The sequence below is a fragment of the Caretta caretta genome, chromosome 1 (assembly GCF_965140235.1).
Source record: "Caretta caretta isolate rCarCar2 chromosome 1, rCarCar1.hap1, whole genome shotgun sequence".
Lineage (NCBI taxonomy): Eukaryota > Metazoa > Chordata > Testudines > Cheloniidae > Caretta > Caretta caretta.
This window is the reverse complement of record NC_134206.1, coordinates 140,429,143-140,455,722: the sequence shown is the minus strand read 5'-3', so window position 1 is coordinate 140,455,722 and position 26,580 is coordinate 140,429,143. Positions and strand designations below refer to the sequence as shown.

Sequence of the window (26,580 nt, the reverse complement as noted above, 5' to 3'; positions counted from 1 at the left end):
CAGATAGTCCTATGACAAAATTGATCCCTGGTGTAACTTCAGTTAAATCAACGGCTCCACTGAAGTCAGTTTGACTTCAATAGGATTACTGTATTTATGAGACTAAAGTGATTTGGCCTTTATGTTGGACTTTTTCCTTGAGAAAATCCTTTCCTTTATCAATAGGACAGAATATTAGCTAAAACTAGCAAGCAACTTGGGGGGAAACTGCCATAAAGCATACATGGATGGTTTAATATCTCTGAGGATATTTTTCATCTAGCTGTATTTCATAATTACTGGTTTCAGAGGGGTAGCCGTGTCAGTCTGTATCTGCAAAAAGAACGAGGAGTACTTGTGGCACCTTAGAGACTAACAAATTTATTTGAGCATAAGCTTTCATTTGTTAGTCTCTAAGGTGCCACAAGTACTCCTCGTTCTTCATAATTACTGCTTTTAGTTTAGCTCAAAATATCATGTCCAGCAAAAATGAGCTGAGGTTTCTTTACATTTTCTAATACAAATTGTCTAATTTCCATAGAAAAGAGACTCTCTTTATTGGTATTAGTATGATCAGAGTGATACCTCCCATATAAGGACTGTGTTGGTATTCCAAAAGAGCTTTTGTATCTCTCTCTCCTCTTGGAGCCGGAGCGGTTCTGCTAAAGTCCTTTTAGCAGTTAGGTATTGCCCTCTACTGGTGAATACTCCCAGTTAACACGATTGAATGGAAGACCAATAAAGATGGTTATATTTTTAGCTGAATAGATTCCGCTTCCTCTAACAAACTGTGTTAAATATTTTTTCTCTACAGCAAATGATGTAACTTCAAGATCATCAGTTGCAAAAACTTCAGTATCCATATCTGGTAAGAAAATCACTAACTATAACATTCTGATTATTGCAAATTTATGGCAGAGGAGTGTCCGCCTCATGATAATTGAAGTAATGCAAAGAAGCTACTGTGTAAATAAGTTACTATATTTCATCAGTCTAGTTTTATTTTTTCATAAGAATAAAATTGTCTGTACCATCTAGACAAACTCTTCTATTCTTAGTGGAATCACTCCAGTTTAGCACTAACTTTCTCAGGAATGGAATGATAGATTCAAGTTGCCTGGCCAATAGCCTTTGACAGCCCACTAAATAGTGAATAATTTGTGGGGGATGGAAGGGAAGGTGAAGACAACATGGAGATTTCCTCCCACCGCACAAACGCAGCTGGTAGAAATACCAAAAATGCTTTTCAAGATGTTCAGGAATATGTTCAGGGGATAAACATCATCCATAAAAATATTATTTATAGCAGAATGTGGGTGAATAAAATTGATACACAAGCACACAGCTCGCTGTTTACTGTTTAACGCTATTGAAACTTTTTTGGCATCTGTTACTTTTTAAATAGAAATCATTTTATATATGTATGTATTTTTATTACAAAAGACAGCCTTGCTGTGCAGAATTGGTCCCTATCTGCCACATTTCCAATTAATTGAATGTCCATGCTAAACAAAATGCTGTAGCTAAGGCCAAGGTGCAATTTCCATACTGATGCCTCATTTATTGGTTGCTCACAGAATATCCCCTGTCCCACTGCCAGCTGAGACAATATCTATTAGCAACGTCCACCAGTTCTAATCCCTGCTTTTGGGTTACTCAGTTGTTCTAGAAAATTAATTGTAATCATAATAGTCCATCAGAATCCTGATAGTTGAAGGGCCATTTGTGCCAAGTTATTAATCCCATGAGCAAGGAGTAAGGGGGTACTCTACAAGGGATTTTGTAAAATGGTAGGCCAAAATAAATTTATTTCCAAAATAATCTAACCTATGAAACAGGAGCCTTTTGTCCTCCTTTGTATCATGAAATAGGTTGCTTATGTCTTGTGTGCAATTCTCTCTTAATTGATGTAATCGTTATTCTTTAGTATATTTATCGTGTTTGTTTCTTTGACGACAATCGCCTTCTTAGCAACACTTTGAAAAACATAGTACTGGTCCCTTCTGACAGATTGACAAGCAGTTGTTGTATGGAGCCCTTCGAAGTTGTCACTGAGGTGTCACATGGTACATCTGAGCTAGGTTGCCCTCTGAACGCTATTTACTTCTACACTATATTGTGTGGAAATACTTTTAAAATGTGTGTGTTCAAGAATAAGCTTTTGCATACATCCCTGACTTTCCAAAAAAAACCCCAAATTTCTGCATTTCTGTTTTATGGCTTGTATTAATATAATTTTATTTTGTTTCATGTATATAGCTGAAGTATTTATTTACATCCTTTTTCATTTGTTATCAAACACATCTTATTTGAGGTACAATAAATAATTCATATTACATATAGTTTGCCACAGTCCAGTATAATTGGGAATCTTTTTTTCAAGAGAGTCACAGGACTAGACTGGCAGGGCTATACAGGCAGGGCTGCATTCAGCAATAAAATTGTGGTGGGGAAGTTAATTGCTACTGGCCAGACTCATCTCTCTCTTTTATGAGTACTAAACAAAACCAAGGACAAAATTATCAAAAGAGCTCAGCTACTAACAACTTCAAGTCGGGCACTTAATCAGTGGCCAGGTGTCTAAAAGTGCTCAACATCTATTGTTCTGAATGTCAGCTGCTGGGTATTGAATATTTTTGAAAAAGTGGCCATTTCTAGGTATTTAAATTGGATCTTGAGCTCTTGTAGTTCTGTCCTGAGTTATAGGTGATGAGCAATTGAAAATCTGGTCCCAGATTCTCACAAAAAAATGAAATCACTGATTTTATGCCTCTTCCCAAACCTTTTTCCCCTTTGGCAGAATCAGCTATTGGTATTTTTATCACCTACTCTATTAACGCTTCAGGCAAGATTTTTATTAACATATCTGATATCTAGATGTATCTACCCTATGTTTTACTTTTTATTTTATTTTTTATTACTTTTTATTATTATTGTTATATTTCTTTCACAGATACAACTTCATTAGAAAAGACAAGCACTTCAGGTGAGAATTATTCTACCCACTACAAACTGTAGAACTGGGGACAAATTCAGACCTGATGTAAGCAGACAAAACTCCATTGTGTTTAGTGAGGTTATGTGTGTTTTTAACCAGTGCTGAATTTTGCCTTAGGACAATTTTTCAAAACCTCAAAATATTTTGTTATTATTTTATTTATTATTTGTATTACCATAGCACTAGGAGCCTGAGTCAAGGACCAGGACCCCACTTTGCTAGCAGCGATTTAGCAATTCCGTAGTTATGATTACATTGGAATTTGGAGTTGTGAGAATGAAGGGTTGGCTTTTTAAAAGCTCCCAAGGAATGTCCACACTGCATTTGGGAGATAGCATAGATTTGTGCTAGTGGGGCTAGTGCTAGTGAGCTAAAAATAGCCCGGTCTCCAGCCCAGGACACAGTGTCAAAGCAATGTCTCCACAGCTATTTCTAGGGTTCTAGCATGAGTCTGTAGACCTGAACTGGGAGGTTTGCTCCCAGATGTGGTGTAAACATACTCTGAGTGACTTATGAACATAAGTCATCAGAGGAAGGATGGAATGGACTGCTTAGAACTGATGGTAAAATAATATAGGGCCTTTCACCTCTAGATCCCTGGTTCCAATCCGACCTACCTGAGTAATGTTAAAAAGGCATTAGCATGTGACTGCCATGCCCTGGCTTATGTGACTTCTTTCTGGACAATTGAATAGATCATAAAAATCACTTCAGTTTGCTGTGATTGACATCCTTCTTGGTAGCATCAGTGCAGGCCAAGGATTGAACTGGTAAAGGGATTGAACAAGCCTGTCTCACTTGCAGTGGTGGATTAGCCGCTGGGCCTATGGGGCCCGTGCCCAGGGGCCCCGGCCAACTGGGGGTCCCGGAACCAGCCACCAGGCGGGCAGGGAGGGGAAAGTCCCTGTGCCCCAACCCCACTCCCCGGCAGAAGCCAGAGGGCAGCAGGAGAAGCCCCCAGCGTTCTCCAACCCTGGCAGAAGCCAGGGGGGCAGCGGGGAAAGCCCCAGCACTGGGACCCCTGCTGCAGCCCTAGGACTGGAGAAGTGCTCGCTATCTGTCATGGCCTCAGGGCTGCGGGAGCTTTGACTCCCTGCTGTGGCCTGGGGCTGTGGCGGGGGACAGAGCTTTTCTGGTTTTGGGGCTGCAGTGAGGGGGGCAGAAAGTAGCAAACAGGTTGTGGGGGGGGGGTGGAATGGAGGAGACCCTGAGTGGAACAGGGGTGGGCCCCAGGGAAGGGACAGAAAGGGGTGGGGCCATGGGCAGGGCTGAAGGTGGAAGGGGTGGGGAGGGGCCTTCCCCTCTTGCTCTGGCCCAGGGCCCCAGGAAACCTTTATCCATCTTCGCTCACCTGCTGGTGGTCCCACAAGAAGATGAGGTTCAGACACATTGCAGATAAACATAGCAGTGTATCTGTTCTGAGAATAAAGGGAAGACTTCACTTACCATGGCTGGCAATACACAATTCTTCCAAGTACCAAACAAATGTAAAAATAGTCTCACCATAGTCACACTTCTTATTAATAGTACCTAACCCTAGCTGATTGACAGTCAGAGATGCCTTTTGCATATACTGAAGCTATTAGTTTGACATCACTCGATCATTTACAGATGTCTGTCATGTTTTGAGACCTGAAGAAGAGCTTTGTGTAATTCAAAAGTTTGTCTCTCTCACTAGCAGAAGGTGGTCCAGTCAAAGATATTGCCTCACCCACCTTGTCTCTCTAATATTTTGTAATGTGGGTTGGGCCTCTTTTTTTTTTTTTTTTTTACTTTACCAGAGGATAATAAATGCCAGAAATTTTTGACACTGGTTAGATGAGTCATATTAGAAGCTGAAGAAACAAAGTCTGTTTTTATGGAGGTGGCTCTATACTGTAAATAATACTTTAGGTAAAATGGGAACAAAATATATGCCATCCTGAGTTATGGAATTATTGCATTTTTGGTTTGTGCTCCATTGCCAGATGACATTAGAAGAAACTTTGTTTGAGGAGAGAAGCAAAGGTGGAAACGTGGCATTAGGTACAGATGTCAGATTGCTCACTTCATCGGATGTAGCTGTAGCTCACGAAAGCTTATGCTCAAATAAATTTGTTAGTCTCTAAGGTGCCACAAATACTCCTGTTCTTTTTGCGGATACAGACTAACACGGCTGCTACTGTGAAAGAGGTCAGATTATCTTCCTCAGAAATTAGCAGAAAATAACATCTAAAAAGAAAATTTGACCCATTTTGTAACAACAATTTAATGCGTAATTCCTACCCGAGAGTTAACCAGGGACAAATATAGAGCAAAACAAGTTTTCTTTGTGATTGTGTTGAGATGACTCTTATAAAGGCTGTATTACAGAGTATGTGCATTTTATTGTTAGCATTGAGGGGCATTTCCTTTTCTTCCTTGAATTTCAGGTTACAATGCCAAAGAAGCTGACTCACACCTGTAACTCATAGTTAAAAGCCATGAGTAATAGAGTGAGAATTTTTTTGGCCATAATTCAAGTAGAAGAATCATGACTTACTGGTTTTATCGCTAACAGATAGGAAAGAACTGTAGAGTTTTTTTTTTCCTTTTTAAATTAAAAGAAAAATCACAGTCAAATACAATGTGTATTAATGTACACATGCCATAGAACCTGACTTGCAAATTTCAAGCATGCTCTCCACTCTGTGGTATACCCTCACCAGGCTTTGAGGTTGAATTTGTTAATAATTCTGTAATAGATCTTGTAGCAGTTTCATGGGTCTTCCCACTAAGTGGTATTACAGTTCAATAGATGGGAACCAGATTTGTTTCTGTGATGACAAATCACCTTGTTAGGAAGCCGTTCAGAAAAAATCATATTACTGGTGTCTACCTGCACACTGACAAGCAGTTGTGTAGAGCCCTTCAAAATAATCATTGAGATATCACAAGCTGTACCTGAGTTACATTGTCCTCTGAGCTACACTGCCCTTTGAACACTATTTACTCTTGTATTGCAATGTGGGAAAAGACATTTTAACTGTGTACATTGAAGAATAAGTTGCTGCATACATTCCTGATTTTTCCCTGCATTTCTTTGTTCCTGCTTGTATTGATATAGTTTTCTTTTGTTTCATGTATGTAGCTAAAACATTTATTTATTTCCTTTTCATTTTTAGCAAGACCAGCTAATTTGAGGCAAAATAGATATTTCATATTACATACCGTTTTCTATATTTCAATAAAATTGGTCATCTTTGCTCACCTTGACTGGCAGGGCTATCACAGCTCAAGGTTGAGTTGAAACGGAAGAAAGGTGAGGAAGTTCATTGCTACTGGCCAGTCAGTACCAGACTAATCTCTGTCTTTCATGAGTACAAAAACACCAAGCGCAAAATTTTCAAAAGAACTCAATTACCAGCATCTCCCATTCAGTAACTCATTCAGATTTTCAAAAGTATTCAACACCCATTGTTCTCAATGTATACTCAGTATTTTTGAAAATCTAGCCACTTTTTTTAGGTGCTTAAATTGGAGGTTTAGCTTTTTGAAATTCTGTCCCCATTTACTGGTCTTGAGAGTTTGAAACTCTGGCCCTGACAATCTTAGAAGAAAATAATTTAATAAAGCACTAACTTTATGTTTGTCTATTTTCTTTTCTCTTTTTTCCAGCAGAATCCTCTATTGTTACTTTTATCACCTACCCCATCAATGCTTCAGGCAAGAAATTAATATTTCTCATATCTAGATATATTTAGCTTAAGTTTTACTTTTTATTTTGTCATTTTTATAATTTTTGTATATTTTTGTTGTATTTTTCAGCTACAAGTTCAGATACAAGCACTGCAGGTGAGAATGATATGTATTACACAAATAAGAACTGTAGAATTAAGGCCAAATTCAGACATGGTATAAGCAGACAAAACTCCATTGTGTTCAATAGGTTTGAGCTTGTATAAACCAGGGCTAAATTTGGCCAGCTTTGAACTTTGAAAAAAGGTTCATTATACTGGGTGTTTAGCCACCCCACAGGTAAGGTTGCACTGGTTGAGTTTTTTAAAAAACTGTTAAAATAATATTTTACAGTTATCCAAAATATACTCCTTTCCCTTTCAGACAGAACTTTAAATGTGTTGCCAAAGCCAAACCATACAGGTACATGCGTATTTTTATGGAGGGTTTTTTTTTTATTATTAATTTGTATGTTAGAAAATATTTAGGGCTATTGGTTCTGTTTGAAAAGTGAATTGAGTGCATTTGCTAAAACTACTTAAAATATTTTTGAATGATTATTAAATATCCAACACATTCATTATTCACATTTGTATTTTGTCTATTACTGTGGTATATGGGCACACATTTCATGGTTTAAATTGTGTCAGTAATGTTCCAGACAAGAGGGGCATCATTTACCCACTCCCCTGATCTCTGAACTTAGGGTATGTCTACACTACGAAATTAGGTCGAATTTATAGAAGTCGGTTTTTTAGAAATCGGTTTTATATATTCGAGTGTGTGTGTCCCCACAGAAAATGCTCTAAGTGCATTAACTCGGCGGAGTGCTTCCACAGTACCGAGGCAAGCGTCGACTTCTGGAGTGTTGCACTGTGGGTAGCTATCCCACAATTCCCACAGTCTCCGCTGCCCATTGGAATTCTGGGTTGAGATCCCAATGCCTGATGGGGCTAAAACATTGTCGCGGGTGGTTCTGGGTACATATCGTCAGGCCCCCGTTCCCTCCCTCCCTCCGTGAAAGCAAGGGAAGACAATCGTTTCACACCTTTTTTCCTGAGTTACCTGTGCAGACGCCATACCACGGCAAGCATGGAGCCCGCTCAGCTCACTGTCACCGTATGTCCCCTGGTTGCTGGCAGACGTGGTACTGCATTGCTACACAGTAGCAGCAACCCATTGCCTTGTGGCAGCAGACAGTACAATACGACTGGTAGCCGTCATCATCATGTCCGAGGTGCTCCTGGCCACGTCGGCCAGGAGCGCCTGGGCAGACATGGGCGCAGGGACTAAATTTGGAGTGACTTGACCTGGTCATTCTCTTTAGTCCTGCAGTCAGTCCTATTGAACCATCTTATGGTGAGCAGGCAGGCGATACAGATTGCTAGCATTCGTACTGTACCATCTTCTGCCAGGCAGGCAAGAGATGAGGATGGCTAGCAGTCCTACTGCACCGTCTTCTGCCGAGCAGCCATGAGATGTGGATGGCTTGCAGTCCTTCTGCACCATCTGCTGCCAGCCAAAGATGTAAAAGATAGATGGAGTGGATCAAAACAAGAGATAGACCAGATTTGTTTTGTACTCATTTGCTTCCCCCCCCTCCCCGGTCTAGAGGACTCATTCCTCTAGGTCACACTGCAGTCACTCACAGAGAAGGTGCAGCGAGGTAAATCTAGCTATGTATCAATCAGAGACCAGACTAACCTCCTTGTTCCAATAAGAACAATAACTTAGGTGCACCATTTCTTATTGGAACCCTCCATGAAGTCCTGCCTGAAATACTCCTTGATGTAAAGCCACCCCCTTTGTTGATTTTAGCTCCCTGAAGCCAGCCCTGTAAGCCGTGTCATCAGTCGCCCCTCCCTCTGTCAGAGCAATGGCAGACAATCGTTCCGCGCCTTTTTTCTGTGCGGATGCCATACCAAGGCAAGCATGAAGGCCACTCAGCTCACTTTGGCAATTAGGAGCATATTAAACACCACATGCGTTATCCAGCAGCATATGCAGCACCAGAACCTGGCAGAGCAATACCGGGCGAGGAGGCGACGTCAGCGCGGTCACGTGAGTGATCAGGACATGGACACAGATTTCTTTGAAAGCATGGGCCCTGCCAATGCATGCATCATGGTGCTAATGGGGAAGGTTCATGCTGTGGAACGCCGATTCTGGGCTCAGGAAACAAGCACAGACTGGTGGGACCGCATAGTGTTGCAGGTCTCAGACGATTCCCAGTGGCTGCGAAACTTTCGCATGCGTAAGGGCACTTTCATGGAACTTTATGACTTACTTTCCCCTGCCCTGAAGCACATGAATACCAAGATGAGAGCAGCCCTCACAGTTGAGAAGCGAGTGGCGATAGCCCTGTGGAAGCTTGCTTGGGAATCAATTTGGAGTGGGCAAATTTACTGTTGGGGCTGCTGTGATGCAAGTAGCCCACGCAATCAAAGATCTGCTGATATCAAGGGTAGTGACCCTGGGAAATGTGCAGGTCATAGTGGATGGCTTTGCTGCAATGGGATTCCCTAACTGTGGTGGGGCTATAGACGGAACCCATATCCCTATCTTGGCACCGGAGCACCAAGCCGGCGAATACATAAACCGCAAGGGGTACTTTTCAATAGTGCTGCAAGCTCTGGTGGATCACAAGGGACATTTCACCAACATCAACGTGGGATGGCTGGGAAAGGTGCATGACGCTCGCATCTTCAGGAACTCTGATCTGTTTCAAAAGCTGCAGGAAGGGACTTTATTCCCAGACCAGAAAATAACTGTTGGGGATGTTGAAATGCCTATATGTATCCTTGGGGACCCAGCCTACCCCTTAATGCCATGGCTCATGAGTCCGTACACAGGCAGCCTGGACAGTAGTCAGGAGCTGTTCAACTACAGGCTGAGCAAGTGCAGAATGGTGGTAGAATGTGCATTTGGACGTTTAAAGGCGCGCTGGCGCAGTTTACTGACTCGCTTAGACCCCAGCGAAACCAATATTCCCACTGTTATTACTGCTTGCTGTGCGCTCCACAATATCTGTGAGAGTAAGGGGGAGACGTTTATGGCGGGGTGGGAGGTTGAGGCAAATCGCCTGGCTGCTGGTTACGCGCAGCCAGAAACCAGGGCGGTTAGAAGAGCACAGGAGGGCACGGTACGCATCAGAGAAGCTTTGAAAACCAGTTTCATGACTGGACAGGCTACAGTGTGAAAGTTCTGTTTGTTTCTCCTTGATGAAACCCCCCGCCCCTTGGTTCACTCTACTTCCCTGTAAGCTAACCACCCTCTCCTCCTCCCTTCGATCACCGCTTGCAGAGGCAATAAAGTCATTGTTGCTTCACATTCATGCATTCTTTATTCATTCATCACACAAATAGGGGGATGACTACCAAGGTAGCCCAGGAGGGGTGGTGGAGGAGGGAAGGAAAATGTCACACAGCACTTTAAAACTTTACAACTTTAAAATTTATGGAATGCCAGCCTTCTGTTTTTTGGGCAATCCTCTGGGGCGGAGTGGCTGGTTGGCCGGAGGCCCCCCCACCGCGTTCTTGGGCGTCTGGGTGTGGAGGCTATGGAACTTGGGGAGGAGGGCGGTTGGTTACACAGGGGCTGTAGTAGCAGTCTGTGCTTCAGCTGCCTTTGCTGCAGCTCAACCATACACTGGAGCATACTGGTTTGATCCTCCAGCAGCCTCAGCATTGAATCCTGCCTCCTTTCATCACGCTGCCACCACATTTGAGCTTCAGCCCTGTCTTCAGCCCGCCACTTACTCTCTTCAGCCCGCCACCTCTCCTCCCGGTCATTTTGTGCTGTCCTGCACTCTGACATTATTTGCCTCCACGCATTCGTCTGTGCTCTGTCAGTGTGGGAGGACAGCATGAGCTCAGAGAACATTTCATCATGAGTGTGTTTTTTTTTTCTTTCTAATCTTCACTAGCCTCTGGGAAGGAGAAGATCCTGTGATCATTGAAACACGTGCAGCTGGTGGAGGAAAAAAAAGGGACAGCGGTATTTAAAAAGACACATTTTATAAAACAGTGGCTACACTCTTTCAGGGTAAACCTTGCTGTTAACATTACATACATAGCACATGTGCTTTTGTTACAAGGTCTCATTTTGCCTCCCCCCACCGTGTGACTACCCCCTCAACCCTCCCGCCTCCCCATGGCTAACAGCGGGGAACATTTCTGTTCAGCCATAGACAAACAGCCCAGCAGGAACAGGCTCCTCTGAGTGTCCCCTGAAGAAAAGCACCCTATTTCAACCAGGGGACCATGAATGATATCTCACTCTCCTGAGGATAACACAGAGAGATAAAGAACGGATGTTGTTTGAATGCCAGCAAACATACACTGCAATGCTTTGTTCTACAATGATTCCCGAGTACGTGTTACTGGCCTGGAGTGGTAAAGTGTCCTACCATGGAGGACGCAATAAGGCTGCCCTCCCCAGAAACCTTTTGCAAAGGCTTTGGGAGTACATCCAGGAGAGCTGCGAATGCCAGGGCAAATTAATCCTTTCACATGCTTGCTTTTAAACCATGTATAGTATTTTAAAAGGTACACTCACCGGAGGTCTCTTCTCCACCTGCCGGGTCCAGGAGGCAGCCTTGGGTGGGTTCGGGGGGGTACTGGCTCCAGGGTCCAGGGTGAGAAACAGTTCCTGGCTGTCGGGAAAACCGGTTTCTCCGCTTGCTTGCTTGCTGTGAGCTATCTACAACCTCATCATCATCATCATCTTCTTCGTCCCCAAAACCTGCTTCCATGTTGCCTCCATCTCCATTGAAGGAGTCAAACAACACGGCTGGGGTAGTGGTGGCTGAACCCCCTAAAATGGCATGCAGCTCATCATAGAAGCGGCATGTTTGGGGCTCTGACCCGGAGTGGCCGTTCGCCTCTCTGGTTTTCTGATAGGCTTGCCTCAGCTCCTTAAGTTTCATGTGGCACTGCTTCAGGTCCCTGTTATGGCCTCTGTCCTTCATGGCCTGGGAGATTTTTGACAAATGTTTTGGCATTTCGAAAACTGGAACAGAGTTCTGATAGCACGGATTCCTCTCCCCATACAGCGATCAGATCCCGTACCTCCCGTTCGGTCCATGCTGGAGCTCTTTTGCGATTCTGGGACTCCATCATGGTCACCTGTGCTGATGAGCTCTGCATGGTCACCTGCAGCTTGCCACGCTGGCCAAACAGGAAATGAGATTCAAAAGTTCGCGGTTCTTTTCCTGTCTACCTGGCCAGTGCATCTGAGTTGAGAGTGCTGTCCAGAGCGGTCACAATGGAGCACTCTGGGATAGCTCTCGGAGGCCAATACAGTCGAATTGTGTTCACAGTACCCCAAATTCGACCCGGCAAGGCCGATTTAAGCACTAATCCAGGGGTGGAGTAAGGAAATTGATTTTAAGAGCCCTTTAAGTTGAAATAAAGGGCTTCATCGTGTGGACGGGTGCAGGTTTACATCAATTTAACGCTGCTAAATTCAACCTAAAGTCCTAGTGTAGACCAGGGCTTAGAGACAAATGAGCTAATTCTCCTTTCACATGCAAAAGTTTTATTCTGAAGTAACTCAATCATCTTTTATAAGAAGTTATTATGTATTAATGCTAGGGCAAACAGGAGGAGAGTCTGAAATAAACATGGGAACGAGACCTGGCAGCTCATTTAAATGATCAGTATTATATTGGCTTGTTATCAGAAATTCTTATATTTAATTTATTTATTTTTTCTACAGAAACTACTAATATCCCTGAATTTAACTTCTCCACAACAGTAGGTAAGGCTGTATATTGCTGTTAAATTGTATTTTGAGTGGCATAAAAGCGTGGTTTATGAGCTGTGGGAGTCTATGTTCTAATATTTTGAATATTATTTTTTTAATATTGTATTTCACATTAGCAATCAGTCTTACTGTGGGCCAAGTTCATATGATTTCATTGTGTATATACATGAGAACTGAGATTGTAAACCTACAGGATCCTTTCATAGAACATTCAGTAACTGAAATAAATGGATTTACTGTTACAGTTTTATCTGAATTTCCCAACTTGTGTTTGATAAAAATTTTCACCTCAACATTGGCTTTCTCTGTTCCTGCTTCTATGGATACATTTTCTTCTATTTTACGTATATAGCTGAAGCAATTATATGCATCCTTTTTCAATTTTTAGCAAAAATGGCTAGGAACAATGGACAATTATATGACCATGTTACACATAATTTACCAGAATTCAGAACAATTGGTAATCTTTGCAAGAGAGTCACAGGACTAGACTGGTAGGGCTGTCACAGCTTCAGAAGAAGAATGGTGGGGAAGTTCATAGCTACTGGGCAGGCTGTACCAGACTAATCTGCTATACATGGGGCAAATATCCAAATGCAAAATTTTCAAAAAAAGCTCAGTTACCAGCAGTCCCCATTCAAGCACTCATTCAGATGTTCAAAAGTATTCAGCACCTCTTGTTCTCAGTGGGTTCTAGGTATTTTTGAAAATCTGGCCACTTCCTTCAGGTGCCTAAACTGGAGTCTTAACTTTTTGAAATTCTGTCCCCAGTTGTGGGCATAGTAAGCTTAAAAATCTGCCCACATTTTCTTACAAACAAAAATTTAAGCACTAATGTTATGCTTCTCTATTTTTATTTATTTTGCTGCAGAATCCTCAATCGTTACTTTTATCACCTACCCCATTAATGCTTCAGGCAAGATTTTCTTAACATTTCTCATATTTTGATGTATTTAGCTTATGTCTTACCTTTTTATTGTGAACATTTTAACTTTTTTCTATTTTTGTTCTATTACTCAGATACAACTTCACTAGAAAGATCAAGTAACGAAGGTGAGAATTATTTTACACAAATACAAAGTTTAGAATGAGAGCCAAATTCAGATCTCTTATATTCAGTAAGGTTGTACTTGTTTAAACTAGTGTTAAATTTGGCCCATGATCATTATTTTCACAACCTTAAAAATGTTTATCATATTGGCTGGTTAGCCACCCCCCTTCATTAAGTTTGCATTGTTAGAGTTTTTAAAATATAAAATACATATGATACTGTTAATCAAAAGAAACTCCTTTCCTTTTTAGATAGAACTATAAGTGTATGGCCGGAGCCAAACCAGACAGGTAATGCTTATCTTTACATAGTATTTTTCTCCTTTTTTTTGTATTTTAGAAATTATGGAGGAATGCTGGTTCTGTGTTGAACAGTGAATTCAGTAAGATTGCTGTGACCAAGGTCCCAGTGGAGCCACGCTGAGATTACTCAATTAGGGCAAATGCAAAGAATGGGGCAGATAATTCCCAAAACTGGTGGTTATTCTGATACTTTAGATTTACCAAGCCAGCAACAATATCTTACTACAATATCTTACTTGTTACCCAGAAGCCAAAAACACAGTTCCCTTAAAGTAACCCAGCCTTGGGCTTCCACCCAGACTGCCAAGTCACATACGATGAGGATTACTGAAAATCTTGTTCATCATATGAAAAAGTTCTACCAATTCCAAAGGATCAGACACATTACCCATCAAGTTAATGAATATCTCAGATCGTACCCAAATACATACTTACAGCCAATTCTTATTAACTAAACTAAGATTTATTAAAAGAAAAGAGAGAGAGTATTGGTTAAAAGATCATTATACATACAGAAATGCATAGAGTCCTTAGGTCAGTTTCATAGTAGAGATGGTGAGCTTCAGAGTTGCAAAGAATCCTTTCCAGAATCAGTTTATCAGGTTATAGTCCAATATCCACTTTGAATATCAGGGTGATCCAGAATGCACTGGAGACCACAGTCTTGCGACTTAAACTTCCCCTGAGAAAGTTTAAGCAAATCTGAGATGAAAGGATCAGCTCCCAAAAGCCCTTTACACATTTTCCAGACAGCATGCAGTCCTTGGGTAAAGAATAGTTGCTTTGAAGAAGAATTACCTATTTCCTATGTCTACACAGGTAACTAGTCGCATTCATCAGCATAAGGTAATTATGCATAAAGAGGTTCATAGACAGTTTGCTACAAGCTTCAAAGAGAAGTATAAACAATGAAATTATACACCCAAGCTCCATCTAAATGTTAATATTCCCATTTATCTGTGCATCAATAGATATAGAAACAGACAGGAACCATCTATTTACATGGCTAACATCTAACAAGATATAAGTAAACACAAAGCTCTAGTCTATTTAACATGGCTATGTTAGTTATTTATAAGGAATAGCCCTAATTACCATTTATCTACTTCTCTAATATGTCTTTAAATGCTGAATTTGGGTCATTTAGCTAGCAAGTTACTTAACCCTTTCTGGCTCTGTGTCATAATTGCTAAAACTACTCAAAATATTTTTGAAACAATTTTAAATATCCACCTCCTTCATTACACACATTTATAAGGTGTCCACCATGGTGGAATATGGGAATATGTTTCATGGTTTAAACTGGGTCAATCGTATTCTAAACAAGAAGGACATAATTAACTCGCTTTCCTGATCTCTGAATTTAGAGACAGAGGCCTAATTCTTCTTTCACTTGCAAAAGTTTTATTCTGAAGTAACTCACTCATCTTTTAAAAGAAATTATTACTGATTCATGCAAGTGCAAACAAGAGGAGAGTCTGAACTAGAAATCGGAAAGTGACTTGCAGCTCATTTATATGACCAGTATTTCACAGGCTTTTTATTAGAAATTCTTGTATTTATTTATTTTTTTCTGCAGAAACTACTAATATCCCTGAATTTAACTTCTCCACAACAGCAGGTAAGGCTGTTATATCCTTGTTAAACTCTATTTTGAGTGGCAGAAAAGGATGATTTCTGAGCTTTGGGAGTCTATGATCAAGTATTCTGAATATGACTTTTTTTATTATGGTATTTCATATGAGCAATCAGTCTTGTTTTATATCGTGTTCATATGATTTCATTGCATATACGTGAAAGTTGAGATTTTAACCCTACAGGCCCTATCATAAAACATGCAGTAACTGAAAGGGATAAATTTAACATTGCTATTGAACCCTATCTTTGAATTTCGTAACTTCTGTCTGATTAAAATGTTCCCATTAATGTACTGTAGTTTTAGCAGCTACTATCTGCTGCACAGATAATCCACAGGCTCCAAAATACCTGAAAGCCTCCAATTCAGCTATTGACAAGGCCCAGCTTGACTCAGTTTATTATATCTGTCAAGATCACACAGTTTGTTTTGATTGGTTGCTGTTATCCAGTGAAGCCTTTAGGATAAGGTAATGGGAGCATGAATTGAGGCCATGATTCAGTAAAGCACAAATCCATTTATCTCACAGAGTAGAACAGGAAGTATGGAACAATCTTTCAGAACAAGAGAGGACTGTGTGGCCGTAGAACCCGTGTTGTTCTGCTGTACCTGCGTGTGAAAGGGGTAGTATCCCTATGATGAGTTATGCATCTCTAGTATGGAGTGCAGCTCAGACCTGCAGTGGCAGCACGCAAACAGTATTTCTGGTGGTTGGGGCATCAGAGTGTGGAGGGGCAAGGGTTTACGATATGCTGGGCCAGGAACCATGTTTCTTGGAAAAAAAACAAATTGTTTTTAAATTGGTTGAGGATATCAAAACTGAGTTCAAAACAAGTTTGGAAATTAGTATCTTCTAACCTATGTATGAATCTAACAGATTGGGTTATCCTGAGTGGGCTAGGCACTGGCTTTAAACTATTCAGCAGACACAATTTGAATCACAGTGTGAACATAGAATAAAATAAAATCACAATGATGATGGCCAGCAGGTTTTGCAGGGTTGAGGCATAAAAGCATGTAGATAGCCCCCAAACTTGCTCTATGGCATTTATTGCATCCTTACGATTTATTATTTTCATTATGGTAGCACAGGCAGACTCTAAACAAGATGAGGGCCTCATTGTGCTAAGGCACAACCTTTTCAGACTACTGTATCCCTGCAGGAGTCTGATGTGTCTTGTGTATCCCCAAGTTTCACCTCACTTAAAAACTAATTGCGTACACAATCAGACACATAAAAATACAATAGTGTCACAAGCACACTATTACTGAAAAACTGCTTACTTTCTCATTTTGTCTATATGAAATTAAGTTTGTACTGACTTCACTAGTGCTTTTTACGTAGCCTGTTGTAAAACTAGGCAAATATCTAGATGAGCTGATGTACCCCCAGGGGTATGCGTACCCCTGGTTGAGAACACTAAGGCATTGTATCAACACAGAGAAAGAGACAAATCCATTCTTGTCAGCTTTGTGCTACTATCTAAATTATCTAAACTGAGTCTTTCTAATGTATTGCTTTTAATACAGTGTTAACTATTTTAATAAATTCAGTTACCTTTATTTCTTTTAGGGAAATTATCTGCAAATATAACCTTCAATGTAACTGATAGTGTTACTCTACCAACTACTGCCAATACGAATGGTAAGTGGCAAACTTATTTTAATTTAAAAAGTGAGCTGAGTGTGTTAGTATTTTTGTAATACTGTATAATGAAGTGAGTTTATAAAATAATTAAAGCTTCACACAATGTTTAAAAAGTGCCCCACAGGCCAGGCGTAGAACCTTTTACTTTTGTAAAATAGGTTTAAAACTGTATCATGCAACAATCTAAAGTCACGGCCTTCAGATGGCTGTCCATCTACTAAAGTAAAAAAAAAAAAAAGTGCATTACATAGATTAGCTCTGTTTATTATGTAGCACAAAAAACATAAACCAGGCTTCCCATTTGGCATGTGATGATAACTTCAGCAGAGAAATCAGGAATTGATTGGGAATGAAGACTGAACTACTGTCTCACCCCAAGAAGTGGTGCCTACACAAAAGGATTGAGGAGGGTTGGTTAAGTAGGGTGTGGAAGCTTGCATTGGCTGAGCTGATTATTGTTTGGTTTCTTTGTAGGTATAAGTAGTTGTAAAAATGGTAAGTATGTGACTTACTGTATATGCAAACATATTGTACCATGTGAAAGAAAAAAAAATTCATATCACAATAGGATAAAATAATGGGATGGACCAAAAAGAATAGTTTTTGAATCTCATGTGTTCATGAAATAAATAGCCAGAGTAAGACCATCAAAAACACATGATAGGTTTTTAAAGTGGTTGAGCATAGTAGTATGTTAAGAGTCTGTTCAAGATATGCTGATTTATATTACATTGTGGTGCATAGTATATTAACCTTATTAGCTTAACTACACATGTTTGTTTAATTTAATATTCAACAACAAAACTGTCCAGATAAATGGGCCTTTTCTTCACTCTTTGCACCTGGAAAGTTGTAATATGGATTACAGAAATGAATGTCTTATTTCATTGTTTAGAGAAGTAGCTGCTTTACCCGACTTTGGATGATGTCTGTCTGTCTGTCTGTCTGTATCTATGATACTAAATTAACTTCCCATTCTAAGTATAGGGAATCAGTGGCACATTGTCTCAGATACTAGTTTGTGGAAAATATAATTGCTGCTTTGTTTTCTTCTATTAAATGGTGATCACTAAAATATGTTTTTATTATATATAGCGAGAGTATGTTTATGTGTATGTGTGTAGATATACTATGTAGTTATGCTGGGGGAAGAGTTACAGAACAATTTAGGTAGATATACATTACATCTGAATACTGGGACTTAGATACCCTTTGATAGGTGCCTTACAAACACCAATAAAGCATAGATAAAATGTAAAATATTTTGCAAACCTCAAGACATTTAAGTTTATACAGACATTCATCATTTAAAAACATAATATATAATTACATATGTTGAACAAGATTACATTTGAATTCAACTGTATTAATTTTTTTTGCAGAAACAAAACTATCTGATAACAACTTACATAATTTATCAGCCATCTGTAATGATTCAGGTTAGTGGGTTTTTTCCTTAAGTGTATCATATCCAAATATTTATCTCTTCTGAGCAGTGAGGCATACATGCAATATATTTATAAAATCTCTAAAATATCCTAGGTTTGAAATTCTTATATCCTGGTTGCCAACCTAGAAAAAACAAGTATGTAACTTTCTCTTACAAAATCATGTGCAATATTAAAAATAATATTCAAGAAAATATTTTCTGAGTTTGTATTTCACAAGTTTAATACTGAAGGAAAATTATTAAATTTATAATTTCTCTCATCCACATGTAAATGTAAAGTTTACATACTACTAGTACCTATCATTATCAAGCTTAGGAAATGCAAAGAATGCATTTAAAATTGTATTATAATAATAATATCATTAACGTTATTTTAAACCAGGGGTGGGCAAACCATGGCCCACGGACTGGATCCGGCCCCTCAGAGCTTTGGATCCAGCGGATGGGATTACCACCCCCATGGTGCTACAGGCCCCATGCCACTCCGGGAAGCGGCCGGCACCACGTCCCTGCGGCCCCTGTTGGGGGGCGGGGAGGGCAGGGTAGAGGGCTCCGCACGCTGCTCTTGCCAGTGGATACCTCCCCTGAAGCTCCCATGGGCCGGGAACAGGGAACCACGGCCAATGGGAGCTTCGAGGGAGGTACCCACAGGCAAGAGCAGTGCACAGCGCCCTCTGCCCCCCCGCTCCCAGGGGCCACAGTGATGTGGTGCCAGCCGCTTCCTGGAGTGGCACGGGGCCGGGGCAGAGACCAGGGCAGGCAGGCAGGGAGCCTGCCCTGGCCCTGGTGCGTGCCACTGCCACCCTGGAGCCGCTCCAGGTAAGCGGCACCAGGCCGGAGCCCGCACCCCGAACTCCTCCTGCACCCCAACCCCCTGCCCTGAGCCCCCTCCCGCATTGTGCACCCCCTCTTGCACCCCAACCCCCTGCCCTGAGCCCCCTCGTATACCCCGCACCCCTTCTGTGCCCCAACCCCTTGCCCTGAGCCCCTTCCTGCACACTGCACCTCCTCCCACACTCCCTCCTGCACCCCTACCCCCTGCCCCAGCCTTACGTTCATGGCCCTGCATGCAATTTCCCCACCCAGATGTGGCCATCAGGCCAAAAAGTTTGCCCACCTCTGTTTTAAACAGACAGTAAAATCGTGTTATATTTAAAAATAAGGATAAAAAGGAAACAATAGAAAGCATATGTAAGTATTGAGGGAGCACTGTAATATGTTCAAAGTTAGATGTATTACACAATACAATACAATATGAAAATTAAAACTAAGGAAACTAAAATTGACAGACTCATAATTAAGAGGGATTTTGAAGAGCCAAGACATAAAAACAAATAAGAGATTTGTTAGGTATATTGGCAGCAGAAAACCTCTTGATGGGTCCACTGGACTATTGGGAAGTAAAGATAGAAATTAAAGAGCGTGAGGACTTTTCAGAGAAACTAAATGATGTCTTTGTATCATTACTGATTCAAAGAAATAATTTAGCTTCTCTGCAAAGACCACACAGTCCGCTGGGAAGATATCTTTTTCCCTTTAGTGACGTTTTTTCAAAGATTGTGAAGTAAAAAAGGAAGGTGCTATGAAAAACTGATAAATTAAAGAACAAGGATCAGTTGGTGTACATCCAAGAGCTCTGAATGAAATATCTGAGCATCTATTAGAAGTATAAAATCTCTCATTAAAATTAGCTACTCCAAGTGAAGTTAACAAATGTACTCATTTTTAAAAAAGGATCTAAAGGTCAACTTGGAATTGCAGACCAATAGGCCTTACTTCAGTACCAGGAACAGAGGTTGAAAGATGGATTAGAAAAATACTTATAGAACACTTAGATGAAAGTGATATGATATGGACAAACAAGCATGGCTTCTGGAAAGGAAAAGGGTACTTCTCTAAGCTACTTTGAGCGTGTCAACAAAAGAATGGATAAAGGAGTATTTGTTGGCACATATTTGGATTTTCAAAAATCAAAAAGTTTTGTTAAGGAAATTATCTAGTCATGCATTGAGAGGGAAAGTACCATCATGTTCCCCTGGTACAGAGCTGCCTAAAGATGACATAGCAAGCTGTATATGGTGAGCCTTGAGTGGCGCACAGCTGACGTAGTGACTCATATATGACACTCCCAGTCCCAGTAAATCATGGCTGGTCTAAGAGCCTTTGGAGCCATTGGCTGATGGTTTTAAATTAGAGTAGCCTAAAGGCTGCTCTAATTTACACTGACACTGGACCAGTGCCTAGACTTCCCTATTCCCTTCAGCAACACCCCGACTGGTCACAAGGGGGGGCTCATATAGGAGTCACTACATCATCAGTATGCCACTAGAAGATTCCCCCTAAACTAGCCTGAAACATATAGAGCAGATTAAAATTGGGGAAGCAGTATAAAGCTGTCCTTATGCAGCTCAAGGTCTGGGTCACTGTGTGTGCAGTCTAGTTTTTCTATCTTGAAAATGATACAGGAGAAATGGAGTTCAGAGATGGGCAGCAAAAAATATTAGAGACCCAGAGAAACTAAAGATATTGGGAATATTTAGTTTAGGTAGGAAATGAATAAGCATGGCAAAAGAATACAGAATAATGAATGGTACAGAGAAGGTAGATTCAATCCTCTTATTTATCTTCTCACATAATACAAAACAAGTGAAATGTATAGTTCTCAAAATGGTTCTAAATCAAGCAGTTAACCATGAACATTATTATTAACTTTGTTTGTCTTTTTGTATTTAGTTTTCTACATGGGCTCTGTAAAATTTCAGTACAGTGAAAAAAGCAATAACACTTCTGTAAGTGTTGAAATAGTAAGTCCTAAGAATTTTTTTATCCATTCTCCAGTCTATCCATTTAAATTAATCTTATCCTAATATGATTTTTAAAATGTTTTGTAAATTGTTAACTCTTGTATCACAATTTGCTTCACAATCTCTAATGGTTCGTTTGGTACCATATCTATGTAATAGATGCCCGATGTCCCTTTCAGAAAAATGTCCGCTATGTGCAGTAAACCTAGAAATATTAGTTGTTGATGTGATGCTTCCCAGAGGTACCCAGGGCTGTGGTGCACCTTGCTATGACCTGCCTTTAGCATAAGGAAGTCTTGTCTGTGCCTGTTGTGTATCAGCTCCCTTTCTCCACTGACCATGGGCAGCACAAGTGCTCCCCATGAGGCTTCACAGACCCAGCTGTTAATTTACAGGTTAGCAAATGTTACACCTCAGCCCTCGAGTGTCTCCCTGAAGTATCCAGCCTCAGTCCACTGCTTTCAAAGAAACAGTACACCCCAGCTTACCAGTTCCACCTCAGATCACCACTAAACTTAGTACAGAGCATTAAGATAAGTTTGTAGTGAAATCAAGTATAAGTTTATTTAACAAAGCATAGTGATTCAAGTTATAGCAAGTAGAAGTGTTGGAAACAAATATTTACATATAAAATAAAGTAACCCACATTCTAGACTAACCATGTATTGATCACCCAAAGTCCTTCAGTGGTTTAGAGCCAGGCTTGGATGACCCTCCTTACACGAAACAAGCATGCTGTCAGCTTTCCTTCTCAGTGAAGGACTCAGTGTGGTTTTTTGAGATATACCAGTGCTGTCATTCATCTTTATTCATAAATAGGACCCCCTGTTGTTTATTTATTCCTGTAGATTTCCTCTCTTGTAGATTTCACAATCTTGTCTTTTGCCTGTGGCTCAGTATGCAAACAGACCTACACTGGGAGGTGTACAACAGAAAAATGGCCAGACAGAGCGATAGGTGTCTGTTACCTCCCGCCTGAAAAGAGAGTTTCTGGGATATATCACCTCCTGGTGAGAGGGGCAGTGGGTATCCACAGTGGGTCCAGGCTGTGGCCCTGCCCATGCTCCCCCCTGAAGCCAGTGGAGGCTCAGCTCCAGCCGCGGCCTGGAGCTCAGGCTCAGCCAGTGGCTAGGGCAGCCAGGGGCAGCTCAGGCCAGCTGTCGGGTGTCGGGCCCACTATTGTGGCCCAGGGCAGCCAGCAGGGGTTGGACCAGCCAAGTCGGCCCTGGGCAGCTCAGGTATCAGAGACGCCGGTGGTGGTTACGCCAACCGCCTTTGTCTGAGGCAGCTCAGGGGTCAGACCCACAGGTGGGGGTTGGGCCAGCTGGGGCAGCTCGGGCTGGCATAGCTGGCATGGCTTGGGCTGGCCCAGGGGTTGGATCAGGCTGGCCAGGGTCAGGCTGCCCGGGGTGGCTTGGGCAGTCCAGGAGTCAGGCCCGCCAGTGTGGCCTGGGGCAGCCAGTGGGGGTTGGGCCAGCCAGGGTGGCCTGGGGTAGCTCAGGTCTCGGGCCTGCTGGCAGGGGTTGGGCCAGCTGGGAGGCCGGAGCAGCTGGAGTGTGCCAGTTAGCACAGCTTGGGCTGTGGGATGCTTGGGACTCCAGCTGTGGGGAGAGTAGGGACTCGGTGGGGGGAAAGGGGGCCTCGGGTGGAAGGGATGGGGCTAGCCTCCCCAAAGGGCGGGTTCACCCGCTGCCCATACCTGGTGACCTCCCTTAACTCCAAGACCTTAAGAACATTGTTTTCCATATAGTTATATAATTCCTTAAATATTCTTAAATATTCCTTAAATATTTTCACTCCATGCATCTGAAGAAGTGGGTTTTTTACCCACAAAAGCTTATGCCCAAATAAATCTGTTAGTCTTTAAGGTGCCACCAGACTCCTTGTTGTTTTTGTGGATACAGACTAACATGGCTACCCTTATGATACAATGATTATGAATACCCGTGGGTTACTGGTTTTCGGTAGACACCTCACCTGCCACCCTTCGGTGAACTATCCTACATATATCTGGCCCAGGGGATCCCTCAAAAACCCTATATACCCCCTGTGGTCTCTGCCAACTGGCATCCAGTGGTTCCTGGGTCACAGCTCTTAAGATGTCTGTTAAATCATGTTTTACAGTATGCTCATGATGAGTGCTTTTAAACCTTTGCAATTTCAGACTGTTGGGTTGAGTAAGATGTACATTTTAAAAAAATTCTATAAGAATTGTATTTTTAATTATTATTTGAATCTGTGTTTCTAACAGATTGATGATGTAACCAGCAGCCATAAAGTTACAAAATTAATTCCATTTACCACACCTAATCTACAAGAATCAAAGTAAGTAACTTATAATTATCATCATAAGTTGACTCTTCAAATTCTGCTGAATAGTGGTTGTATTTAAGATTAAGCGAGAACTGTTATGTCATCAGTAGGTTTTTCACTTCTCATTATTCCTGTATTTATTCTAGAATGAATAATAGTTTAAGGAATGTATACGGAATTTCAGTATTTTCTCACAGCATGAGTAAAATTTACATTGCTTAGACTATTCTTAGTTTTAGTTTTATGTATTGGTGTTTTGATATTTTACAAATAGTATTATTTGCTATCCTTATGTAGACTCTTATCCTGCAACTTCAGTGGTGCTCCTTATTTAGACTCTTGTCCTGCAAATGCAGGGGTCTATCTTCATGGAGTCCTTTGCAGGATCAGGGCCTTAGTAAGAAAATAACAAAGTGTGTTGAAGCTGTATAAAATTCACCATGTGTACTGACAGGCTGATTAAAGGGAAAAAATCTGATCACTTGTATGTTATCAGCTGTGAATTCAAATGTGGGTGTTCATCAGGAAAACCCAGTTTTGGTCTCATTCTGCTTAGAAAATGAAATATTATTGTGCTTGTGATTGCCTACATGAATTTGTCACATTCACCTTGTTCTGTTTTGGACTCTGGTGCCACTTCTTCTTTCATAATATTCCGAAGATATGTACTTTGCTTTCTTTGCAAACATCCAAAACCTTGGTTGGGCAAAACAAAGCTGATAAGATCATTTTCCTGGCCATTACTCAAATTCCTCCCTCTTTGACTCTCTCTGCTGGCTCTTCCTGTTTCACTGCATCAAATTCAAAGTTGGAATAGCATGGGTTTGAGCAAGGTTGAAGTGGTAAACTAGAGATTGGAATTCAGAAAAATTCCCTTGCAAGTTGGTGCTTATTCTATAGTTGAAGGACAGATCTTGTTTACAGAAGGAGCCTACAGGACTCTTCTGTTCCCATGCCCTGCTTCAATTACAAGTTCTGACTGTGTTCCACATACTTGCTCGTTAGCAGAACATGAGTCAGAAATTGTCTATTGCTCAATATTAAATTACTTTAAAATAAGTGAATTGACGATAATAAAATAAGTTTATGTGGGTGTGATGACAGAGGATTAAACTTAAATTCCTCTGACATTGTCAAGTAGCAAACAGGAATTATAGGGCTTCATCCAAAATGCCAACCAATTCTTTTATTTACAAATACTGTTTACTACAATATTAGAAATTTGCACCATTAAAGTAATTATACAATTTTAAAATATGATTTTGAGTTAGCATGTTAGGAAATCATTGCCAAGTAAATTTCAAAGAACATTTCAAGAAATATTATATATCTTAACATTCTTTTAGTTCCTACCATTTTAACTTCTGTTAATATCTTCTTTATAAACATAAGTAGAATCCACCATTTATAGTTAACCTTTGCTTTTAAAGAATTTCAGAATTCAACAAAACATTGCAAGAACAAAGTGAGGTAAGCACTTTTATTTGTGTGCCTATTTGTTATTATAGCCATTTGGAAAAGTGAACTTCCTATTTATTTCTGATATTCTCAGTATCTGATGATCAAACATGTTTTCTACTGAAAGAATAATTAAGTTTAATTTTATTTTTCCTTCCAGTCTTCTGTTATGGAGTGTGCTGCAGAAAACCAAAGGTCTGCCATGTTAAAATTTTAAATAATAATTTTACCCCCTAAGATCCTGCACTGTATTGTGTACAAAAAATGGATATGTAGTAGAACTGCCTTCCTAGCTAGTTTGGCTCAGGTGTGGGGCTGATCCTGCCTCAATTGAAGTAAATGGAAACAGGATTGAGGCCCCATATATACAGACTCGGGGACAGACAGAGAGACCCTGGATCAAATCCTAGTCCCATTGAACTCACTGTGGATTTGTCCCAAAGTGTCAGAGAAGGGAGGAAGATTGGCCAGAGTACATCTTTAGGGACCATTACCAGTTAGTGCAGGTTAGGATAGCTGCCAGGATAGGCTAATTTTCAACATGGTGTGTAACAGAGCAGAGGATCAAGGAACTGTAACTAACTCCTTGACAGCTTCCTCCCCCACTCCCGCCCCGCTCCTGCCGCAGCTTTGCTCATGCAACATAAAATGCCCAGACTAGCAGGGAGGAAGACCAAAGGGGTGGCACTCAGGATAGAACAGGACATTTGTCCCACCCCCCTGATGCCCAATTTGCTAGTTTGTAGGGGGATAGCTGATCGTTTTTGGTCACCCACACATATCCCCAGCCCTGGGTTATAATCCTTTTTCCCTGGGCATGGGCACCATCTTTGCTGGCACTTAATGACTTTCCAGTCTCCCTCTCTGTGAGTTATTGGTCTTGAAGTAGGGTTGCCAACTTTGGTTGGATGTATACCTGGAGGTTTCATCAGATGACAATCTTTAATTAAAGATTAATCTTTAATTTCTGGAGACTCCAGAACAATCCTGGAGGGTTGGCAACCATATCTTGAAGGTGGCATAATTTTGTCTTATGTACTGTGGCAGTATTTCCCAAACTTGGGATGCCGCTTGTTCAGGGAAAGCCCCTGGTGGGCCAGGCGGTTTGTTTACCTGCCGCGTCCGCAGGTTCGACTGATCGCGGCTCCCACTGGCCGCAGTTCGCCACTGCAGGCTAATGGGGGCTGCAGCAAACGGTGCGGGCTGAGGGACGTACTGGCCACCGTTTCGAGCAGCCCCCGTTGGCCTGCCGCGGTGAACTGCAGCCAGTGGGAGCCGTGATCAGCTGAACCTGCGGATGCGGCAGGTAAACAAACCAGCCCAGCCCGCCAGGGGCTTTCCCTGAACAAGTGGTGTTCCAAGTTTGGGAAACACTGTACTGTGGGCCTAGCCAGAATGCTCCTCTGTGGGATCTGGAAGGAGTTTTCCCTCCAGGCAGAACTGGTTGATGTCCTGAGAATATTTTGACTTTTTCATATC

General features: G+C 41.3%; 1 protein-coding gene across 12 annotated transcripts in view; it reads left to right on the top strand.

Annotated features, from left to right (window-relative positions):
- ADGRG2 (adhesion G protein-coupled receptor G2) overlaps positions 1-26,580 on the top strand; it is a 114,273-nt gene that overhangs the window by 40,974 nt on the left and 46,719 nt on the right. For 3 of the 12 annotated variants that reach the window (XR_012669720.1, XM_048862371.2, XM_048862454.2), the window contains 17 exons: positions 794-847; positions 2,933-2,965; positions 6,614-6,661; positions 6,764-6,790; positions 7,058-7,096; positions 12,392-12,433; positions 13,311-13,355; positions 13,460-13,492; positions 13,742-13,780; positions 15,372-15,413; positions 17,002-17,073; positions 17,551-17,571; positions 18,459-18,515; positions 21,260-21,330; positions 23,582-23,655; positions 25,074-25,113; positions 25,262-25,296. Coding sequence is in view for 11 of the 12 variants with exons in the window: in XM_048862371.2 (XP_048718328.1) it covers positions 794-847; positions 2,933-2,965; positions 6,614-6,661; positions 6,764-6,790; positions 7,058-7,096; positions 12,392-12,433; positions 13,311-13,355; positions 13,460-13,492; positions 13,742-13,780; positions 15,372-15,413; positions 17,002-17,073; positions 17,551-17,571; positions 18,459-18,515; positions 21,260-21,330; positions 23,582-23,655; positions 25,074-25,113; positions 25,262-25,296 (772 nt within the window). In the remaining variant the exon portion in view is untranslated. The remainder of the gene's footprint in view (positions 1-793; positions 848-2,932; positions 2,966-6,613; positions 6,662-6,763; positions 6,791-7,057; positions 7,097-12,391; positions 12,434-13,310; positions 13,356-13,459; positions 13,493-13,741; positions 13,781-15,371; positions 15,414-17,001; positions 17,074-17,550; positions 17,572-18,458; positions 18,516-21,259; positions 21,331-23,581; positions 23,656-25,073; positions 25,114-25,261; positions 25,297-26,580) is intronic. The other 9 variants (XM_048862379.2, XM_048862463.2, XM_075131730.1 and 6 more) reach the window with 7 other exon arrangements.